Source organism: Erythrolamprus reginae, chromosome Z, assembly GCF_031021105.1.
Source record: "Erythrolamprus reginae isolate rEryReg1 chromosome Z, rEryReg1.hap1, whole genome shotgun sequence".
Classification (NCBI taxonomy): Eukaryota; Metazoa; Chordata; class Lepidosauria; order Squamata; family Dipsadidae; genus Erythrolamprus; species Erythrolamprus reginae.
This window is the reverse complement of record NC_091963.1, coordinates 59,919,225-59,937,079: the sequence shown is the minus strand read 5'-3', so window position 1 is coordinate 59,937,079 and position 17,855 is coordinate 59,919,225. Positions and strand designations below refer to the sequence as shown.

At 45.5% G+C, this 17,855-nt stretch overlaps 1 protein-coding gene across 18 annotated transcripts in view; it reads right to left on the bottom strand.

Moving 5' to 3' along the window:
- Positions 1–17,855, bottom strand: part of EZH2 (enhancer of zeste 2 polycomb repressive complex 2 subunit) — a 143,715-nt gene that overhangs the window by 52,479 nt on the left and 73,381 nt on the right. For all 18 annotated transcript variants that reach the window (XM_070727911.1, XM_070727913.1, XM_070727898.1 and 15 more), the window contains 2 exons: positions 4,523–4,625; positions 3,688–3,851 (listed from right to left, as the gene is read on the bottom strand). In XM_070727911.1, coding sequence (XP_070584012.1) covers positions 3,688–3,851; positions 4,523–4,625 — 267 coding nt within the window. The remainder of the gene's footprint in view (positions 1–3,687; positions 3,852–4,522; positions 4,626–17,855) is intronic.

Genomic DNA, 17,855 nt, shown 5'->3' with positions numbered 1-17,855 from the left:
GGAATTGGGGGGACAGAATATTTTTTTGTTATTAAGGGAAGCAGATGACGGAGGTGCAATCAGGATTGGTGCCTTCATAGAAGGACAAGTATGTCATCCTTCCCTAGAAGGGAGGGTACTATGGTGGAAGACATTGGGGGGGGGGGGGGTGAGTAGGGTAAACAAGAGGAAAAATAAGAAAATTAGGAACATTACAAAAGGGAAAGGGGAACATAATTATACACAATGAGAGATTGGAACATTATGGCTTTAAATGTGAATGGATTGGGATCGAATTTGAAACGTTATAGAATATTACTATATTCACCCTCCTGGTGAAGTTGGACTTAGGGGTTCAGGTGGGCTTGTTGCTCACGTACCTGCCTCCCCGCTGCGTGTTAACAGCCCTGGCTGTGCTGCTCGAGGAAGTAGCCGGGCTGGCGGTAGGATTCCCCAGACTTATTGTCTTGGGGGATTTTAACCTGCCATCGCTTGGTGAAACCTCTGGGCTAGCGCAGGAATACATGGCCACCATGACAGCCATGGACCTGACTCAAGTAGTACAAGGTTCGATTCATGAGGGGGGGCACGCACCCGACATGGTATTCCTCTCTGAGCAATTGAGTAATGGTCTGAGATTAAGCGGCTTAGAAGTGTTGCCTTTGTCATGGTCAGACCATTTTCTATTGCGGCTTGACTTCCTGGATCCAATTCTTCCCCGCAGGGAGGCGGAACTGACTAGGTGGTTCCACCCCAGACGCCTGATGGTCCCAGAGGGCTTTCAGAGGGCGCTTGGGGTTATTCCAGATGCACTTGTCCACAGTTCGGCAGAGTCTCTTGCTGAGTCCTGGAACAAGGCTGCAGTGGAGGCTCTTGACCGGATTGCGCCGTTGCGACCTCTCCGTGGCACTAGACCCCGTAGAGCTCCATGGTTCAACGAGGAGCTCCTGGAGTTGAAACGCCAGAAGAGACGTCTAGAGAAGCGATGGAGGAAGAGTAAGTCCAAATCCGATCGAACACTTGTAAGAGCTCACATTAAGACTTACAAAGGGGCGTTCAAAACGGCAAGATGCACGTATCATGCCACCTTAATTGCATCAGCGGAATCGCACCCGGCCGCTCTGTTTAGGGTGACCCGCTCCCTTCTTAACCAGGGAAGAGTTGGGGAGCCATTACAGAGTAGTGCCGAGGACTTTAACAAGTTTTCGCTGATAAAATCGCTCGGATCTGGGCGGACCTCAACTCTAATTGGATAACAGAGTCGACTGACAACGAGTCAGTTGAAGTGACTGGGGCCCGTACTTGTCCATCTGTCTGGGAGGAGTTTAATCTGGTGACACCTGATGAAGTGGACAAGGCCATTGGAGCTGTGATTTCCGCCACCTGCTTACTGGATCACTGTCCCTCCTGGCTGGTCTCGGCCAGCAGGGAGGTGACACGGAGCTGGGTCCAGGAGATTGTCAACGCTTCTTTGGGGAGGGGGTCCTTTCCGGATCCCTACAAGGAGGCACTTGTACGCCCCCTCCTCAAGAAGCCTTCCCTGGACCCAGCCATTCTTAACAACTATCGGCCAGTCTCCAACCTTCCCTTTATGGGGAAGGTTGTTGAGAAGGTAGTGGCATTCCAGCTCCAGCGGTCCTTGGAAGAAGCCGATTATCTAGGCCATTAGCAGTCAGGATTCAGGCCCAGCTACAGCACGGAAACTGCTTTGGTCGTGTTGACAGATGATCTCTGGCGGGCCCGGGACAGGGTTTATCCTCTGTCCTGGTGCTTCCCAACCTCTCAGCGGCTTTCGATACCATTGACCATGGTATCCTGCGCCAGCTGGAGAGGTTGGGAGTCTGAGGCACTGTTCTCCAGTGGTTCTCCTCCTACCTCTCCGGTCGGTCGCAGTCGGTGTTAGTGGGGGGGTCAGAGGTCGATCTCTAGGATTCTCCCTTGTGGGGTGCCTCGGGGTTCGTTCCTCTCCCCCCTGCTATTTAACATCTACATGAAACTTCTGGACGAGATCATCCAAGGGTATGGGGTGAGGTATCATCAGTACGTGGATGATACCCAGTTGTACATCTCCACCCCATGTCCAGTCAACGAAGCAGTGGATGTGATGTGCTGGTGGCTGGAGGCTGTTGGGGTCTGGATGGGTGTCAACAGACTCAAACTCAACCCTGATAAGATGGAGTGGCTGTGGGTTTTGCCTCCTAGGGACAATTCCATCTGTCCATCCATCACCCTGGGGGGGGATCATTGACCCCCTCAGAGAGGGTCCGCAACTTGGCCATCCTCCTTGATCCACAGCTCACATTAGAGAAACATCTTTCAGCTGTGGCGAGGGGGGCGTTTGCCCAGGTTCGCCTGGTGCACCAGTTGCGGCCCTATTTGGATCGGGACTTACTGCTCACATTCACTCATGCCCTCATCACCTCGAGGCTCGACTACTGCAACGCTCTCTACATGGGGCTACCTTTGAAGAGTGTTCGGAAACTTCAGATTGTGCAGAATGCAGCTGCAAGAGCAATCATAGGCTTCCCTAAGTATGCCCATGTTACACCAACACTCCACAGTCTGCATTGGTTGCCGATCAGTTTCCGGTCACAATTCAAAGTGTTGGTTATGACCTATAATCCCTTCATGCCATCGGACCAGTATATCTCCGGGACTGCCTTCTGCCGCACGAATCCCAGCGACCAGTTAGGTCCTACAGAGTTGGCCTTCTCCGGATCCCATCGACTAAACAATGTCATTTGGCAGGACCCAGGGGAAGATCCTTCCCTGTGGCAGCCCCGACCCTCTGGAACCAGTTCCCCCCAGAGATCAGAATTGCCCCCACCCTCCTTGCCTTTCGTTAGCTCCTTAAAACCCACCTCTGTCGTTAGGCATGGGGGAATTGAGATATTCCTTTCCCCCCAGGCCTATACAATTTATGCATGGCATGTTTGTGTGTATGTTTGGTTTTTTAGTAAGGGTTTTTAGTTATTTTAAATATTAGATTTATCATATGCTATTTTATTATTGTTGTTAGCCGCCCCGAGTCTACGGAGAGGGGGGGGCATACAAATCTAATGAATAAATAAATAAGTAAATTAAGGATGGCCAGAGATAATAGAGTTGATATTATGGTTTTATCAGAAACGCATAAACAATGTTGAAGAATGGATAAACTTATAATAGATAACAATTGGAAATGGATATATGAGTCTCGGGGTAACCAATAGGACCAGAACCCCCGGGCAATGGAAATTCAGGGCCATTCCCAAGGGTGAGGGAATGGCATCACTGCTGCAGCCATCAGACCCCGCCTCTTCCTCCAAAAAAAAAAAAGCATTCTTAAAGCTAGTCTTATCAAATAATTTTAACTAGCACATTGAAACTTGATTTCTTACTAACTTTCCAGGTTAGTATTACATATTGAATTAAACTGGTATCACATTACAAAATGTCTTCCCCAAAACCAAAGAATGGAAATTGATTGTAGCCAAAGGACTAAATGGTTGTGCACATTTCATATATAGAAAAATAAGGTAATTGAAACATTATACTGATATAATAAAGTTATTCTACTTGCCATACAAATCAAAGAACCAAGAGTATGGAAGTAAGAGAGTCCTTATTTGGATTCTCTAGTGCATCAACAGGAATAAATCAACCAGAATGGAACATTTTAATTATTTTTCCTGATAATAAAAATATTTAAAATTGCTTTTCACTTACGATGCAGAAAACAATCATATTTGAAACACCGTCTACAAAAAAGAGTATGGAAAGAGTGTAGACTCTGCTCCCTCTGAACAGATTTGGCATTTGGTCCATCTATGTTTGGTGTACACTCAGGAGGAAGAGCTCCTGGAAGCTGCTGTTCAGTAAGTTCTTTGTATCTACAGAAAAAGTAAACATTGCTATTATTTTTTGTGATTTTAAAAATGAATATTACAGTATTTTCAAGAAATACAGAGCTTACCATCTTAATTAAGTAAGCACATTACATTCAGCAAGAAGCCATGTTTTTAAACATGGTAAACTAGATAAAACCAATAGTTTTTTGTAGTACACTGCAAAAGTAAACCTTCATTCATTAGTGATATACAAAAAAGGAAGATGTTATGTTATGTCAATATTGGACTATAACATTTCCTTTTAATAACAGTACAGAGAACATTTATTATGCATTCCTTGGACTTACAGCCCACCAAGTGCTAAAATGGGCTTCCATGGGTATTTCCATTTTAGGCTAAAAGAGAGTGGCTTCTTTTTAAATCATACAGTGAGTTGGATGTTTAAGATTATACTTAAAGTCTTAATCCAAAACCTTAACCACTACACTAATTGGTTCTTGATTTTACAAAGACAGAGACCCAAAAACATATTTAAAATGTAGCCATTTTCACCAAGTCAAATAGTATGCTCTTCAAACATTTGACCAAGATCAACAACCTCAGACAATTTGGGATGCCAATTTAAGTCTAAAAATTTAGTAAGCTAATTTAAACAGTTTGATTAAGCTTCTCCACACCCTACAATTTGTTATGATTATACTACATCTTCTTACTTTTCTTTCAATTCTTCTGCTGTACCCTTATCAGGAAACATTGAAGAAATGGCTTCAAATATCTTATCAGACGGAAATTTCCGAGGTCGATGACTCTCCTTCTCTATATAGAAGAAAGCAAAATCTGTAGTTAAATCTTAAGATATCATTTAAAAGGGAACAATTTTATAGTTTAAATTTTAACTGCTTTTAACTTTTGCATTTGGATTTTCAGTAAAAGTAAGAAGACAAAAATGGAAAGGAAAAAAGAAACTGGTAGTTAAATACAATGTGAAAGAAGAGACTAGAAAATTTTATTTACCCAGAAATGTGACAGTTAAGATTTTAGCTTATTGAAATATTAAGTCATATTTTTAAAAGTAATCGGAAAAGGGTTGAACTTACCTGAACAGTCTTCTCAATGCACTGCAAGGAGAGTCCAACATGGGTAATACTTCAGCCTTATTGGCAGAGACTGAGTTAAAATTAGCATAATAAATAGGTCCTGCCCAGTGCCTACCCCAGTAGGACAGTCAAAGAAAAAAATGAAGTAGTGAAAATACAAATAACTCTTTATTAAACAACTTAACAACCAAGAAACTGTGCCCCTGGGCCAAATGGCTAGGTGGGTTTGGACTCTCCTTGCAGTGCATCGAGAAGACTGTTCAGGTAAGTTCAACGGTCCTTTTCCAATGCACTGCTGCGGAGAGTCCAACATAGAATAAGACCGTTGAAGACCAGAAGAACATCATGCCTGGACTGACTAACTTCTGATGATTGAAGAGTTTTTAAAGATCTGTTTATACCACCATCGATATCAATTTTATATTAATTTATAATTTTAGCGTATATTTTATATATTTATATTTTAATGTTTTTAGTGTTTAAATTGCTGTTAACTGTCTTTTTATACTATTATTAATTTAATTGATTTTTTAACGTAATTGGGGCTTTAAGTAATGGATGACTGGGATAAACATACTTGTGGTTACGAATGGAATGACTGGTACAATTGGATGGGGGTGGGTGGGGGGGGTATGGTATGGATGAGTGTATCGATAGTAGTGTGAATGATATGTCTGGCCCACCTGACGCCCGGGAGACAGGAGAGGAAGGGGCACCGATCTCTGGGGTGGCAGGGGGTCGGAATATCCCTGTGTTGCTGGGGAGAGGCAGATATGGCGGGGGCCACAGAGTTAGCCGTTCCAGGGGAACGAGGGACCGTTGCTTAATAACGGTCCCCTGTTCTGGCTCTGTGAGCCCAATCTTGGGTACTGGTGATGAGTGTAACTCTGGCCCTGGGCTCAGGTTGCTGCTGCTGAATGCCAGGTCGGTGGTTAATAAAGCTCTCCTCATCCAGGATTTGATCCTGGATGAGGAGGCCGACCTGGCATGTATTACTGAAACCTGGCTGGGCCCGGAGGGAGGTGTTCCTCTCTCTGAAATTTGCCCAGCCGGGTTTCAGATATGGCATCAACCGCGACCCCAGGGGAGGGGGGGAGGAGTGGCTATTGTAGCCAGGGAGAGCCTTTGCCTGCGTAGACTCATTGCTCCAGAAATAGCAGGTTGCGAGTCTCTCTTGATGAAGTTGGACTTAGGAGTTCAGGTGGGCTTATTTCTCACGTACCTGCCTCCCAGCTGCGTGTCAAAAGCCCTGCCTGTGCTACTCGAGGAGGTAGCCGGGTTGGCGGTAGAGTTCCCCAGACTCATTGTCTTGGGGGACTTCAATCTGCCGTCACTCGGCGAAACCTCTGGGTTGGCACAGGAGTTCATGGCCACCATGACAGCCATGGACCTGACTCAAGTAGTTCAGGGTCCGACTCACGAGGGAGGGCACGCACCTGACATGGTATTCCTTTCCGAGCAATTGAGTAATGGTCTGAGACTAAGGGGCTTAGAAGTGTTGCCTTTGTCATGGTCAGACCATTTTCTACTACGGCTTGACTTCCTGGCTCCAATCCTCCCCCGCAGGGAGGCGGAACCAATGAAGATGTTCCGCCCCAGGCGCCTGATGGACCCAGAGGGCTTTCAGACGGCGCTTGGGGTTATTCCAGAGGCACTCGTCCACAGTTCGGCGGAGTCTCTCGCGGAGGCCTGGAACAGGGCTGCAGCGGGGGCTCTTGACCGGATTGCGCCTTTGCGACCTCTCCGTGGCGCTAGACCCCGTAGAGCCCCATGGTTCAACGAGGAGCTCCGGGAGTTGAAACGCCAAAAGAGACGTCTAGAGAAGCGATGGAGGAAGAGTAGGTCTGAATCCGATCGAACACTTGTAAGAGCTTTTATTAAGACTTACAAAGTGGCGCTCAAGGCGGCAAGATGCGCGTACCATGCCGCCTTGATTGCATCAGCGGAATCCCGCCCGGACGCTCTGTTTAGGGTGACCCGCTCCCTTCTCAACCAGGGGGGAGTTGGGGAGCCCTTACAGAGTAGTGCCGAGGATTTTAACACGTTTTTCGCTGATAAAGTCGCTCGGATCCGGGCCGATCTCGACTCCAATTGTATAACAGAGTCGACTGACAATGAGTCAGTCGAGGTGACTGGGGCACGTACTTGTCCACCTGTCTGGGAAGAGTTTGATCTGGTGACACCTGATGAAGTGGACAAGGCCATTGGAGCTGTGAGTTCCGCCACCTGTTTACTGGATCCGTGTCCCTCCTGGTTGGTTTCGGCCAGCAGGGAGGTGACACGGAGCTGGGCCCAGGTGATTACCAACGCCTCCTTGGGGAGGGGAGTTTTTCCATCTCTCTATAAAGAAGCGCTCGTGCGCCCCCTCCTCAAGAAGCCCTCCCTGGACCCAGCTGTGCTTAACAACTATCGTCCAGTCTCCAACCTTCCCTTTATGGGGAAGGTTGTCGAGAAGGTGGTGGCGCTCCAGCTCCAGCGGTCCTTGGAAGAAGCCGATTATCTAGGTCCCCGGCAGTCGGGTTTCAGGCCCGGTTACAGCACGGAAACCGCTTTGGTCGCGTTGATGGATGATCTCTGGCGGGCCCGGGACAGGGGTTTATCCTCTGTCCTGATGCTCCTTGACCTCTCAGCGGCTTTCGATACCATCGACCATGGTATCCTTCTGCACCGGTTGGAGGGGTTGGGGGTGGGAGGCACTGTGCTTCAGTGGTTCTCCTCCTACCTCTCTGGCCGGTCGCAGTCGGTGTTAGTGGGGGGCCAGAGGTCGACTCCTAGGTTTCTCCCTTGTGGGGTGCCTCAGGGGTCGGTCCTCTCCCCCCTGCTATTCAACATCTACATGAAACCGCTGGGCGAGATCATCCAAGGACATGGGGTGAGGTATCATCAATATGCGGATGATACCCAGCTCTACATCTCCACCCCATGCCCAGTCAACGAAGCGGCGGAAGTGATGTGCCGGTGCCTGGAGGCTGTTGGGGCCTGGATGGGTGTCAACAGACTCAAGCTCAACCCGGATAAGACGGAGTGGCTGTGGGTTTTGCCTCCCAAGGACAATTCCATCTGTCCGTCCATTACCCTGGGGGGGGAATTATTGACCCCCTCAGAGAGGGTCCGCAACTTGGGCGTCCTCCTCGATCCACAGCTCACATTAGAAAAACATCTCTCAGCTGTGGCGAGGGGGGCGTTTGCCCAGGTTCGCCTGGTGCACCAGTTGCGGCCCTATCTGGACCGGGACTCACTGCTCACAGTCACTCATGCCCTCATCACCTCGAGGTTCGACTACTGTAATGCTGTCTACATGGGGCTACCTTTGAAAAGTGTTCGGAAACTTCAGATCGTGCAGAATGCAGCTGCGAGAGCAGTCATGGGCTTACCTAGGTATGCCCATGTTTCTCCATCACTCCGCAGTCTGCATTGGCTGCCGATCAATTTCCGGTCACAATTCAAAGTGTTGGTTATGACCTTTAAAGCCCTTCATGGCACTGGACCAGAATATCTCCGAGACCGCCTACTGCCGCACGAATCCCAGCGACCGATTAGGTCCCACAGAGTGGGCCTTCTCCGGGTCCCGTCAACTAAACAATGTCGGTTGGCGGGCCCCAGGGGAAGAGCCTTCTCTGTGGCGGCACCGGCCCTATGGAACCAACTCCCCCCGGAGATTAGGATTGCCCCTACTCTTCCTGCCTTCCGTAAACTCCTTAAAACCCACCTTTGTCGTCAGGCATGGGGGAATTGAAACATCTCCCCCTGGGCATGTTTAATTTATATATGGTATGCGTGTGTGTATGTCTGTTAGTATATGGGGTCTTTTAAATCTTTAAACATTTTAAAAACTGTTGGATTATTTATGATTTGTTGTTACATGTTGTGAGCCGCCCCGAGTCTTCGGAGAGGGGCGGCATACAAATCGAATAAATAATAATAATAATAATAATAATAATAATAGAATATACCCAAGCTATGAAGACAGTGCGGGAACAGGCTGGACCAGGGCCGCATTAGTTTCGCATACCTGTTACAGCACTCTTCGACCGAAAGCCGCTTCTGCAGACCTAAACAAGTCCAGTCGGTAATGTTTGATGAAGGTATCCGGGACGGCCCAAGTAGCCGCCTAGCAAATGTTCTCTAGAGAGACCTGCATAGCCCATGCTGCAGATGTCGCCGCACTCCTCGTGGAGTGAGCCGTGATTCCAGATGGGACAGGCAGGGATCGAGTTTCATAAGCTATGGTTATGCTGAACCTCACCCATCTACTAATTGTTTGAGCCCCCATGGATGATAGTAGAAAGGAAATGAGGGAGTGTCTGACCTTACCTGTCGGTGTAACGAGCCGTGTAGAGTGGCTCGTTCATTGTTTCTGGAACAGCAGAAGGAACTACTGCAGTGGTCTGGTGTGGAGACAGGCCCAGGGCACAATGTTTATACAAGAGATGAATGTCCCCAGCAATTGAGAAAGGAATGCTAGAGACACTTGCCGGTTGTGTTGAAGATATCTCACCATATTCCGTATCTTCTCCCTGTGGTCTTCAGATAGATACACCTTGCCTGTCTGGGTATCTATCACCGTGCCCAGATGCTGAAGACACGTGGTTGGGACCAGGTGACTCTTGGGAAAGTTCACTGTGAACCCAGGTGACTGTAACCCCTTGATTGTGAGGGAGATCTTTCTGGGCCTGCTCTGGGGATTTGGATAGAATAAGCACATCGTCTAAATACGCCATGAGGTGTATTGAACGAGTTCTCAGATTGGCGGTCAGTACATCCAGCAGCTTCATGAAGGTTCTCAGCGCAGATGACAGGCCGAATGGCATTGCACGATATTGGAAATGTTGTTCTTCCAAGCAAAATCTGAGATACCTCCGATGATCCGGATGTACCAGGACATAGAGGTCGAGAGACGTAAGCCAGTCCACATGCCTGATCAAAGCCAAAATGGTCTGCAAGGAGTGCATTTTGAATTGTTGATACTTTACATGGATGTTCAGCTGTTTCAGATTGAGTATCAACCGGTAGTGCCCCGAAGCCTTGGGTACTAAGAAGAGTATAGGATAATACTCCAGGCCCTGCTGATGTTGGGGGACCTTCTCAATCGTCCCAATGTCCATCAAGTGAGTGACCACCTAAAATAGGAGGGCACGCTTCTGTGGACAGTGGGTCAAAGGACACTGGAGGAAATGGTGTGGAGGAAGTTTATGCAAACTCCTTGAGACACGGTGTTGCACACACAAGTGTCTGACGAGGTACATTGCCAAGAGGCATCGAAAGATTGCAGGCGTCCACCTATAGGAATTAGGTTTGTCGAGTCACTTTGACTTCCGGAATCCTTTTTGGACCCCCTGAAAGGTTTCCTAAACTGGTTAAATTGTCTGGAACAATCGTTGTATCCACCTCTGTAAGACCAGAAGGCTCCTCCACCATATCCTCCCTGCATATATGCCCTAGAGGCCGGAGGTGCCGCCAAGGAGGAATCGCGCTGAAATGGCTGGTGTTGAAAATAGGGAGCTTGGCGCCTGTCCGGACGTCTGGATGACCTAGGCAGGACCTTGTCCTCAAAAGATTCTCTGAATAACTTAGTGCCTTGCAAGGGGGCAGGTGCCAATTGCCACTTGGATTTCGTGTCAGCTTGCCAGGTACGCAGCCATAGAAGCCAACGGGATGATAACATGGTGGCCATGGCTCTGGAAGCAAACTTTGTGGCATTGAGGGTTGCATCCGCCAAGAACTCGGAAGCCACAATCAATTTACTGATATCTTGCCTGAGTCTTCCCTCTTCTGTGCCCAGTTTGGCCTGCATATCCTGTAACCATAATATACAGGCCCTATTAAAAAAGGAAGTCGCAGACAATGACCTCAAGGCCCAAGAAGCCATTTGGTGTGTTTTACGTATGACGTTTTCTGCCCTCTTGTCCTCTGGTTTTAAACCATCAGCTAATTCTGATGGGACAATGGCATTAGACACCACAAATGTAAAATTCAGCAAGTCCTCAATTTCTGGATCAAACGTGTAAAATTTTCGCTCCAATGATGATGGACCTTATGCGACAGCTGGATACTGTCACGGACATTTCACAGTGTCCATAAAAAGCTGCGAAGAAGGGATGTGACTAGACTCCTTTTGTGGTTCAGAAAACAACCAGGCCGCAGGTTGCAGCCCGGCTGATGCCTGTGAAGCCTTGTTACTTCCAATGTCATTATCTTGGCCTTTCGCAAAAGTGTCTCGAATAAGGCCGGTTTAAAAAGTGCACTGGAAGCTGGTTGCTCTGGTGGAACAGCCTCATCCTCTGACAGCTCTATCTCTTGTTCACTGTCAGGGTCCCCTTCCTCGTCAATGGAATCCTGTACAGATGGTGTTCGCATTGAAGCGGCCCAAAGGTCCCTTCAAGATGATCTGCAAGAGACATGGCCCACTGTTTGAAGAGCCCTTGCAGCCATCCATTGTGAATACGTATTTGCCATCATGTCCTGCAATGCTGGGGACATTGACTGCCAGGGGTCTTGAGGTGCACATAATCCAGCCGCAGATGTTGTGAACGTGGCTGGGAGGTACTGAAAACCTTGAAGCCCTTGGCCCGGCTATGACCATGGTTGTATAATGGGCATGGGTATTTCAGGCCATAGTGTCAATTGGAATACCCGCTTGATCCGGTGATAAATCTCTGCTGTTGACAGAGGGTACCAACTCTGGAATTTCCCTTGAGGATGTATAAGGCAGAGGAGCCAGAGTTGGGTACGTTATAGAGGCCTGAGGCTGAGGTAATTGAACTGAAGTCTGCTTCTTGGCAGCTTCCAATTGAGTCTCCAAGGCCTTAATGCGGCGCTCTGCATCCTTTAGGGCAGTAGAGGATTGAGAACTCTTATTCTTTGTTTTAGAAGAGTTTCCCTTGTCTTGAGGTTTGGGAACCACAGGAGCATTTGGACTAGTGCCAGAGAATGTCTCTGAGGGTTGTTCAGACATTTTACTTACAGTTTTGTATGTTCATGAGAAAAAAGTAATCAACAATAAAGCAATGCCTAAATGCTAGGTTCAGTGCACGTGAATAGCCAGGATATCTGTATACCACTCTGAGGCAAATGGAATGTACCATAAAATGGGAGTGTATGCTTGATCTGCACATCCCTAACAATGAATCCTCTCTGTTCATTGGCTATCACCATTTGTCTCTGCCATGCCCTTCTTAGCAACAGGGGAGGCCAGGAGATGTCCTTATGACGCTGCCAGCATCACTGCCAGCCTGCTCCCCCCGCCCCGCGCATCAAAATGGCGTGCACCAGGCTCTTGGGTCCTAATGACAGCCTTCCAAGATGGCGCCCATCTCTTCAAATGGAGGTTCCCCTCATCAGCTGGGAATCGGAAGGCATGCCTCAGGACTGCTCCTCGCCTCTCTCTCCCCTGTCTAATTGGGCTTCATCTGCTCCTCTGGACAGCTGCAGCCAGGGAGGCAAGCCGGTTACGAAGGCCTCAGTTGGGGGGGGGGGTTAAACTCCAGATTGCCCCCATGTGTTCTTGTCTCTAGGCTGTGGGGAGGGGAATGACCTCGGAGGTCAGGGACTCAGCCTAGGAACTCCCTATCCCCTGGGCAATGCTCTCGGAGAGCATGGGCACTGAGGGGTAGCCACGTTGCAAGCCTTGCCCACGGAGGGCAGAGGCCCGAATCTCCCTCCTTAGATTTCTTCACCTAAAACAAGGAAAGGAGAAAATAATTATACATTACTATTCTTATTATTAACATTATTATTATTGTTGTTGTTGTTGTTGTTGTTGTTGTTATCATCATTATCATTATCATTATTATTATTACTTTCCTGTGAGAAAAAGGCAAAACTCTAGTTCCTTCACTACGACTGAATTTTTAAGACTGACCTACTGGGGTAGGCACCGGGTGGGACCTATTTATTATGCTAATTTTAACTCGGTCCCTGCCAATAAGGCTGAAGTATTACCCATGTTGGACTCTCCGCAGCAGTGCACTGGAGAAGGTCCTTAGGATCTGATTATTAGAAAACCTCTAAGCGAAATGGAGGTCCATTGCTTCAGGTTGTGGTCTCTATATTGATTGAGAGAACCCTGCAGAGATTATGTGAGCAGCAATGTTTTTCCAAGTTAGAGTGAACCGCTAGTGTCACTAAAGTGACAGTGATGGTGACAGGCAGCAGATGGATCCTGATGCATCCCAGATCGCAGTTGGTGTTAGTGGGGGGGCAGAGGTCAACCTCTAGGTTGCTCCCTTGTGGGGTACCTCAGAGGTCGGTCCTCTCCCCCCTTTAATATCTACATGAAACCGCTGGGTGAGATCATCCAAGGGCATGGGGTGAGGTATCATCAGTACGCAGATGATACCCAGCTTTACATCTCCACCCCATGTCCAGTCAGTGAAGCAGTGGAAGTGATGTGCCGGTGCCTGGAGGCTGTTGGGGTCTGGATGGGTGTCAACAGACTCAAACTCAACCCTGATAAGACGGACTGGCTGTGGGTTTTGCCTCCCAAGGACAATCCCATCTGTCAATCCATTATTTTTTGGGGGGGGAGAATCATTAACCCCCTCAGAGAGGGTCCGCAACTTGGGCGTCCTCCTCAATCCACAGCTAACATTAGAGAAACATATTTCAGCTGTGGCGAGGGGGGCGTTTGCCCAGGTTCGCCTGGTGCACCAGTTGCGACCCTATTTGGACCAGGAGTCACTGCTCACAGTCAATCATGCCCTCATCACCTCGAGGCTCGACTACTGTAACGCTCTCTACATGGGGCTACCTCTGAAAAGTTCGGAAACTTCAGATTATGCAGAATGCAGCTGCGAGAGCAATCATGGGCTTCCCTAAGTATGCCCATGTTACACCATCACTCCGCAGTCTGCATTGGTTGATGATTGGTTTCTGGTCACAATTCAAAGTGTTGGTTATGACCTATAAAGCCCTTCATGGCATCGGACCAGAATATCTCTGGGACCGCCTTCTGTCGCACAAATCCCAGCGACCAGTTAGGTCCCACAGAGTTGGCCTTCTCCAGGTCTCATCGACTAAACAATGTCGTTTGGCGGGACGCAGGGGAAGAGCCTTCTCTGTGGCGGCCCTGGCCCTCTGGAACCAACTCCTCCCAGATATCAGAGTTGCCCCCACCCTCCTCGCCTTTCGTAAGCTCCTTAAAACCCACCTCTGTCGTCAGGCATGGGAAAATTGAGATATTCCCTTCCCCCTAGGCCTATAAAATTTATGCATGGTATGTCTGTGTGTATGTTTGGTTTCTTAAATAAGGTTCTTTTAAATTAATTTAAATATTAGATTTGTTACATATTGTTTCATTATTGTTGTTAGCCACCCCGAGTCTACGGAGAGGGGCGGCATACAAATCTAATAAATAAATAAATAAATAAATAAATAAATAGAAGCAGGTGAGGGAGACTTTATGCAGCAACAGAGGATCCTCAGGCAGCCCTGGAGCAGGTGAGCGAGGCTTTGGGCAGTGACTCAGATCACGGTGATGGGGCAGTAGGTCAGGATTCTCCACCATTTATAAAAAATGGTTCCCCAGAATCATTTGAATTCCACCTGATTGGCAGTTGAATCAGTCTTCGAGTCAACCGGCAATCAGCTGCATGTTGCCGCCCACTACTGCCAATGCACCAATTCTCTCCCCCCTCATATGGCTGATGCAACAACATTCAGAGTATAAGGAACCTCCCAGATTTTCACCCTCTTTTTGGGGACGGAAAGGTGAGTCGTATACTCTGAAAAATGTGGTAAACAGTGGAACAACATGCCTCCAGAAGTTGTGGGTACTCCAACACTGGAGGTCTTTAAGAGACTGGAAAACTATTTGTCTGAAAGGGTATATGGTTTCCTACCTAAGCAGGGAATTGAACTAGAAAGACCTTTAAGGTTCCTTCCAATTCTCTTATTTTATTATTACTTTCTGCCATAGTCCTCCAAAAGTTGATGAAAGCAGAACTTTTCTGATGGAATGATTGGAAGCACCAATCGGCAGAATAATTGCTGCCACCATCTATTTTTTGCAAGTTGCTGGATTTAATTTTAATTTTACTCTATTGTTTGCTTTTCTGTTGTTAGCCATTAAGAGAACTTGGAAGTTAAATTGTTATATAAATTTAGCAAATAGATATAATGTGAATAGGCAGGAAAGCTGTCCTAAAATAGATTCTTAGAATAAGATCTCACAATAACACTATATGATGAGTATACATCTTTATTACATAAACTCTCACCCCAGAGAAACAGAAGAATTATTGTGCATGCTCTCAGACTGAAGACTTCAAGACCTCAGAAACTATTTCAGTATTTATAATACTATGCATTTTATACATTACTGGACAACAAGGTTGCGTAATTTGTAAAACAAATAGAAAAAATAGAAAAAATAGTTCATATATCTCCTTTCCCACCAATCTTCACTATCAACGCAATTATAAAATTAGGTACAATTTATAAAGAACATTGAGTTTAATTCCCAGTGGACTTATGAAAGTAACAGTTGAATGCACATGATGAGTCCCAAAATAGATAAAACTAGCCTACACTGCCTCTTGGTGGCCAAATAATCACTAAATGCTAATAACACAATCATAAGAACCTTGAGGAGGGGTTTGGACTAGAAGACCTCCAAGGTCTTTTCCAACTCTTATTTTTTTCAGGTCAAATAAAGTTTATTCTAGAGTTTAAAGAAATAGACATAATTCATTCTTATTAACCAATCTAAATTAGCATTAGTTTCCCCTGATCTTAGATATTAAAGAAGGATGTTTTAGAATAGTACACTTTTCCTTAAAAAAAATAATAGAAAGTTATGAGGAAGAAGTTGTGGGTTAATTAGTGTATGTTAAGTGATGCACTAATAAGAGTGAGAAAGTGGGAAGAACCTGAGAGTCAACAAGGAAATAATAAGCAAGGGAGCAGGAAGAAAGTTATAACTGGCCATTCAAAGGAAAGGGAAATGGGCCTTTAGCTATAGTCCAAGCAAGCAAGTTCACTGTGATGATATAGGTAGACCTTGCTTAATGATGAGTAATTTAATGACTGCACAAAGTCAAGACTCAAAATAAGTTATTTATGAGTTGTCTTCAAAATAACAACTCCCCTCCCCACACATAGTTGTGTGATTGCATTTGGGGAGCATGACCACCAGCTTGCATTTACAATTTGTGACATTTCGTTGGTTTATAGCAAAAAAAACGCCTATTCAGACGAATGGATTCACTTAAGGTCCATGTCAATGGGGAAATCCAAAACTTTTCCTTACCAGTTCTCTAGGCGTGGTTTTGTGGGCATGGCTTGGTCATGTGATTGTGGGCATGGCCAATCTGATTGGTTTCACTCTTAGGAAATTTATCCTTAATCCAACTCACAATAAAATAGTGTTTCAATATTTAAAATGAAATAGAATAACAGAGTTGGAAAAGATCTTGGAAGTCTTCTAATCCAACCCTCTGTTTAGGCAGGAAACCCTATACTATTTCAGACAGTATTACTTAAAACTCTTTATAATGTAAATGTTTGCAATCTTGTCCTTCTTCCAGAAGGGAAGATGTTAATCCCATCCCTAGATGGGTGATTGATGGATTTCCCTGCTCCAATCCTGCCAGTTCTCTTGTTTATTGGTTTGATTCAGTGTGTTATCAGCTACATTCCAGTTGCAACTGTTAAATGGAGCTATTAACTGAAGGGAGAGAGAGAAAAAAACGTTCTCTTGCACTTTAATTTTAACTTTAATCCGAACTGCCTAAGAAATTTTCTAATGGTTCAGGAAAATTGGTAAGAACTGATTGCATTTCATCTGTGATCCATATGCTTAAAAAATAGTGACTCATTTTACACCCATCGCATCCACTACCCGAGATGTAATTCTGTATAAAGTGCTGATGTGGACTTACAAAAACAATGGCTAATGTACAGAACTACTACCTGTACACCTACCCCAAATAAATGTTTACATGTTCAAGGGTAAATGCTGTTGATATGGAATTCATTACCCAGGATTTAATACTGGATAGAGCGCTTATGCGGATAATAAAAATAATGGGCCAGAGAAAATAATCACTCTATATCTCTCCCGGCAATGTTGATATGGTACTACCGGTATATGATGCAATAGGCTAGATGGAGACTAAAAAGTAATTGTATTATCCAGTGATTCCAATTTGATGACTTACTAGATAGGAACAACATTCAAACTCTTATGCATCAACTTTTCTTGCCTGCCTCTAGAATCAAATACTGTAATATTCTTTTATTTTTAGAAAATTTCTTTTCAACATATTGCATCAAATAATTATAGAAATATCAGTGTCTGTCTGTCTGTCTGTCTCTATATCTATCTATCTATCTATCTATCTATCTATCTATCTATCTATCTATCTATCTATCTATCAAAGTAAAATTTTACTTAATTTATTAAATTAAATGTAGTTAGCATTATTTAACCAGAAAGTAGGAATATGTACATAGTAAATTTCAAAAATTACCACTAGACAAATTAAATAATTCACTATTATTGCTAAACTACCTTTCCGCACTACTGTATTCCCATCTGTCCTTTGTATTTGCACATTTAATTGGCTATTATGTTGTTCTTATAGCTACTCTAAAAGTAGCAGTTCTCCCATTTTTTCAGCTTGTCTTGCCTACACATACATAAGAAAATATATTCAATTTGATATTTCTTTCATGGAATCATGCTGTCATCTGGGGATATCTATGTAGTTTTCTTGGCAACAATATGAATGCTTTTTTCTGAGATGTTTTACCAGACGAGCTTTCTGAGATCCGCTATTAACCCCTCAATATTGTGATATATTGGTCTGTCCATTTTTAAGTAGTTTTAAAATAATAATAGTCATAATATTGTATTGTGCTTGATTAAAATTTCAGAAACATTAATCTTTATTAATAATTAAGATGATGCTTAGTACTGTATACAAAAACAGTTGGGTTTGCAATATAT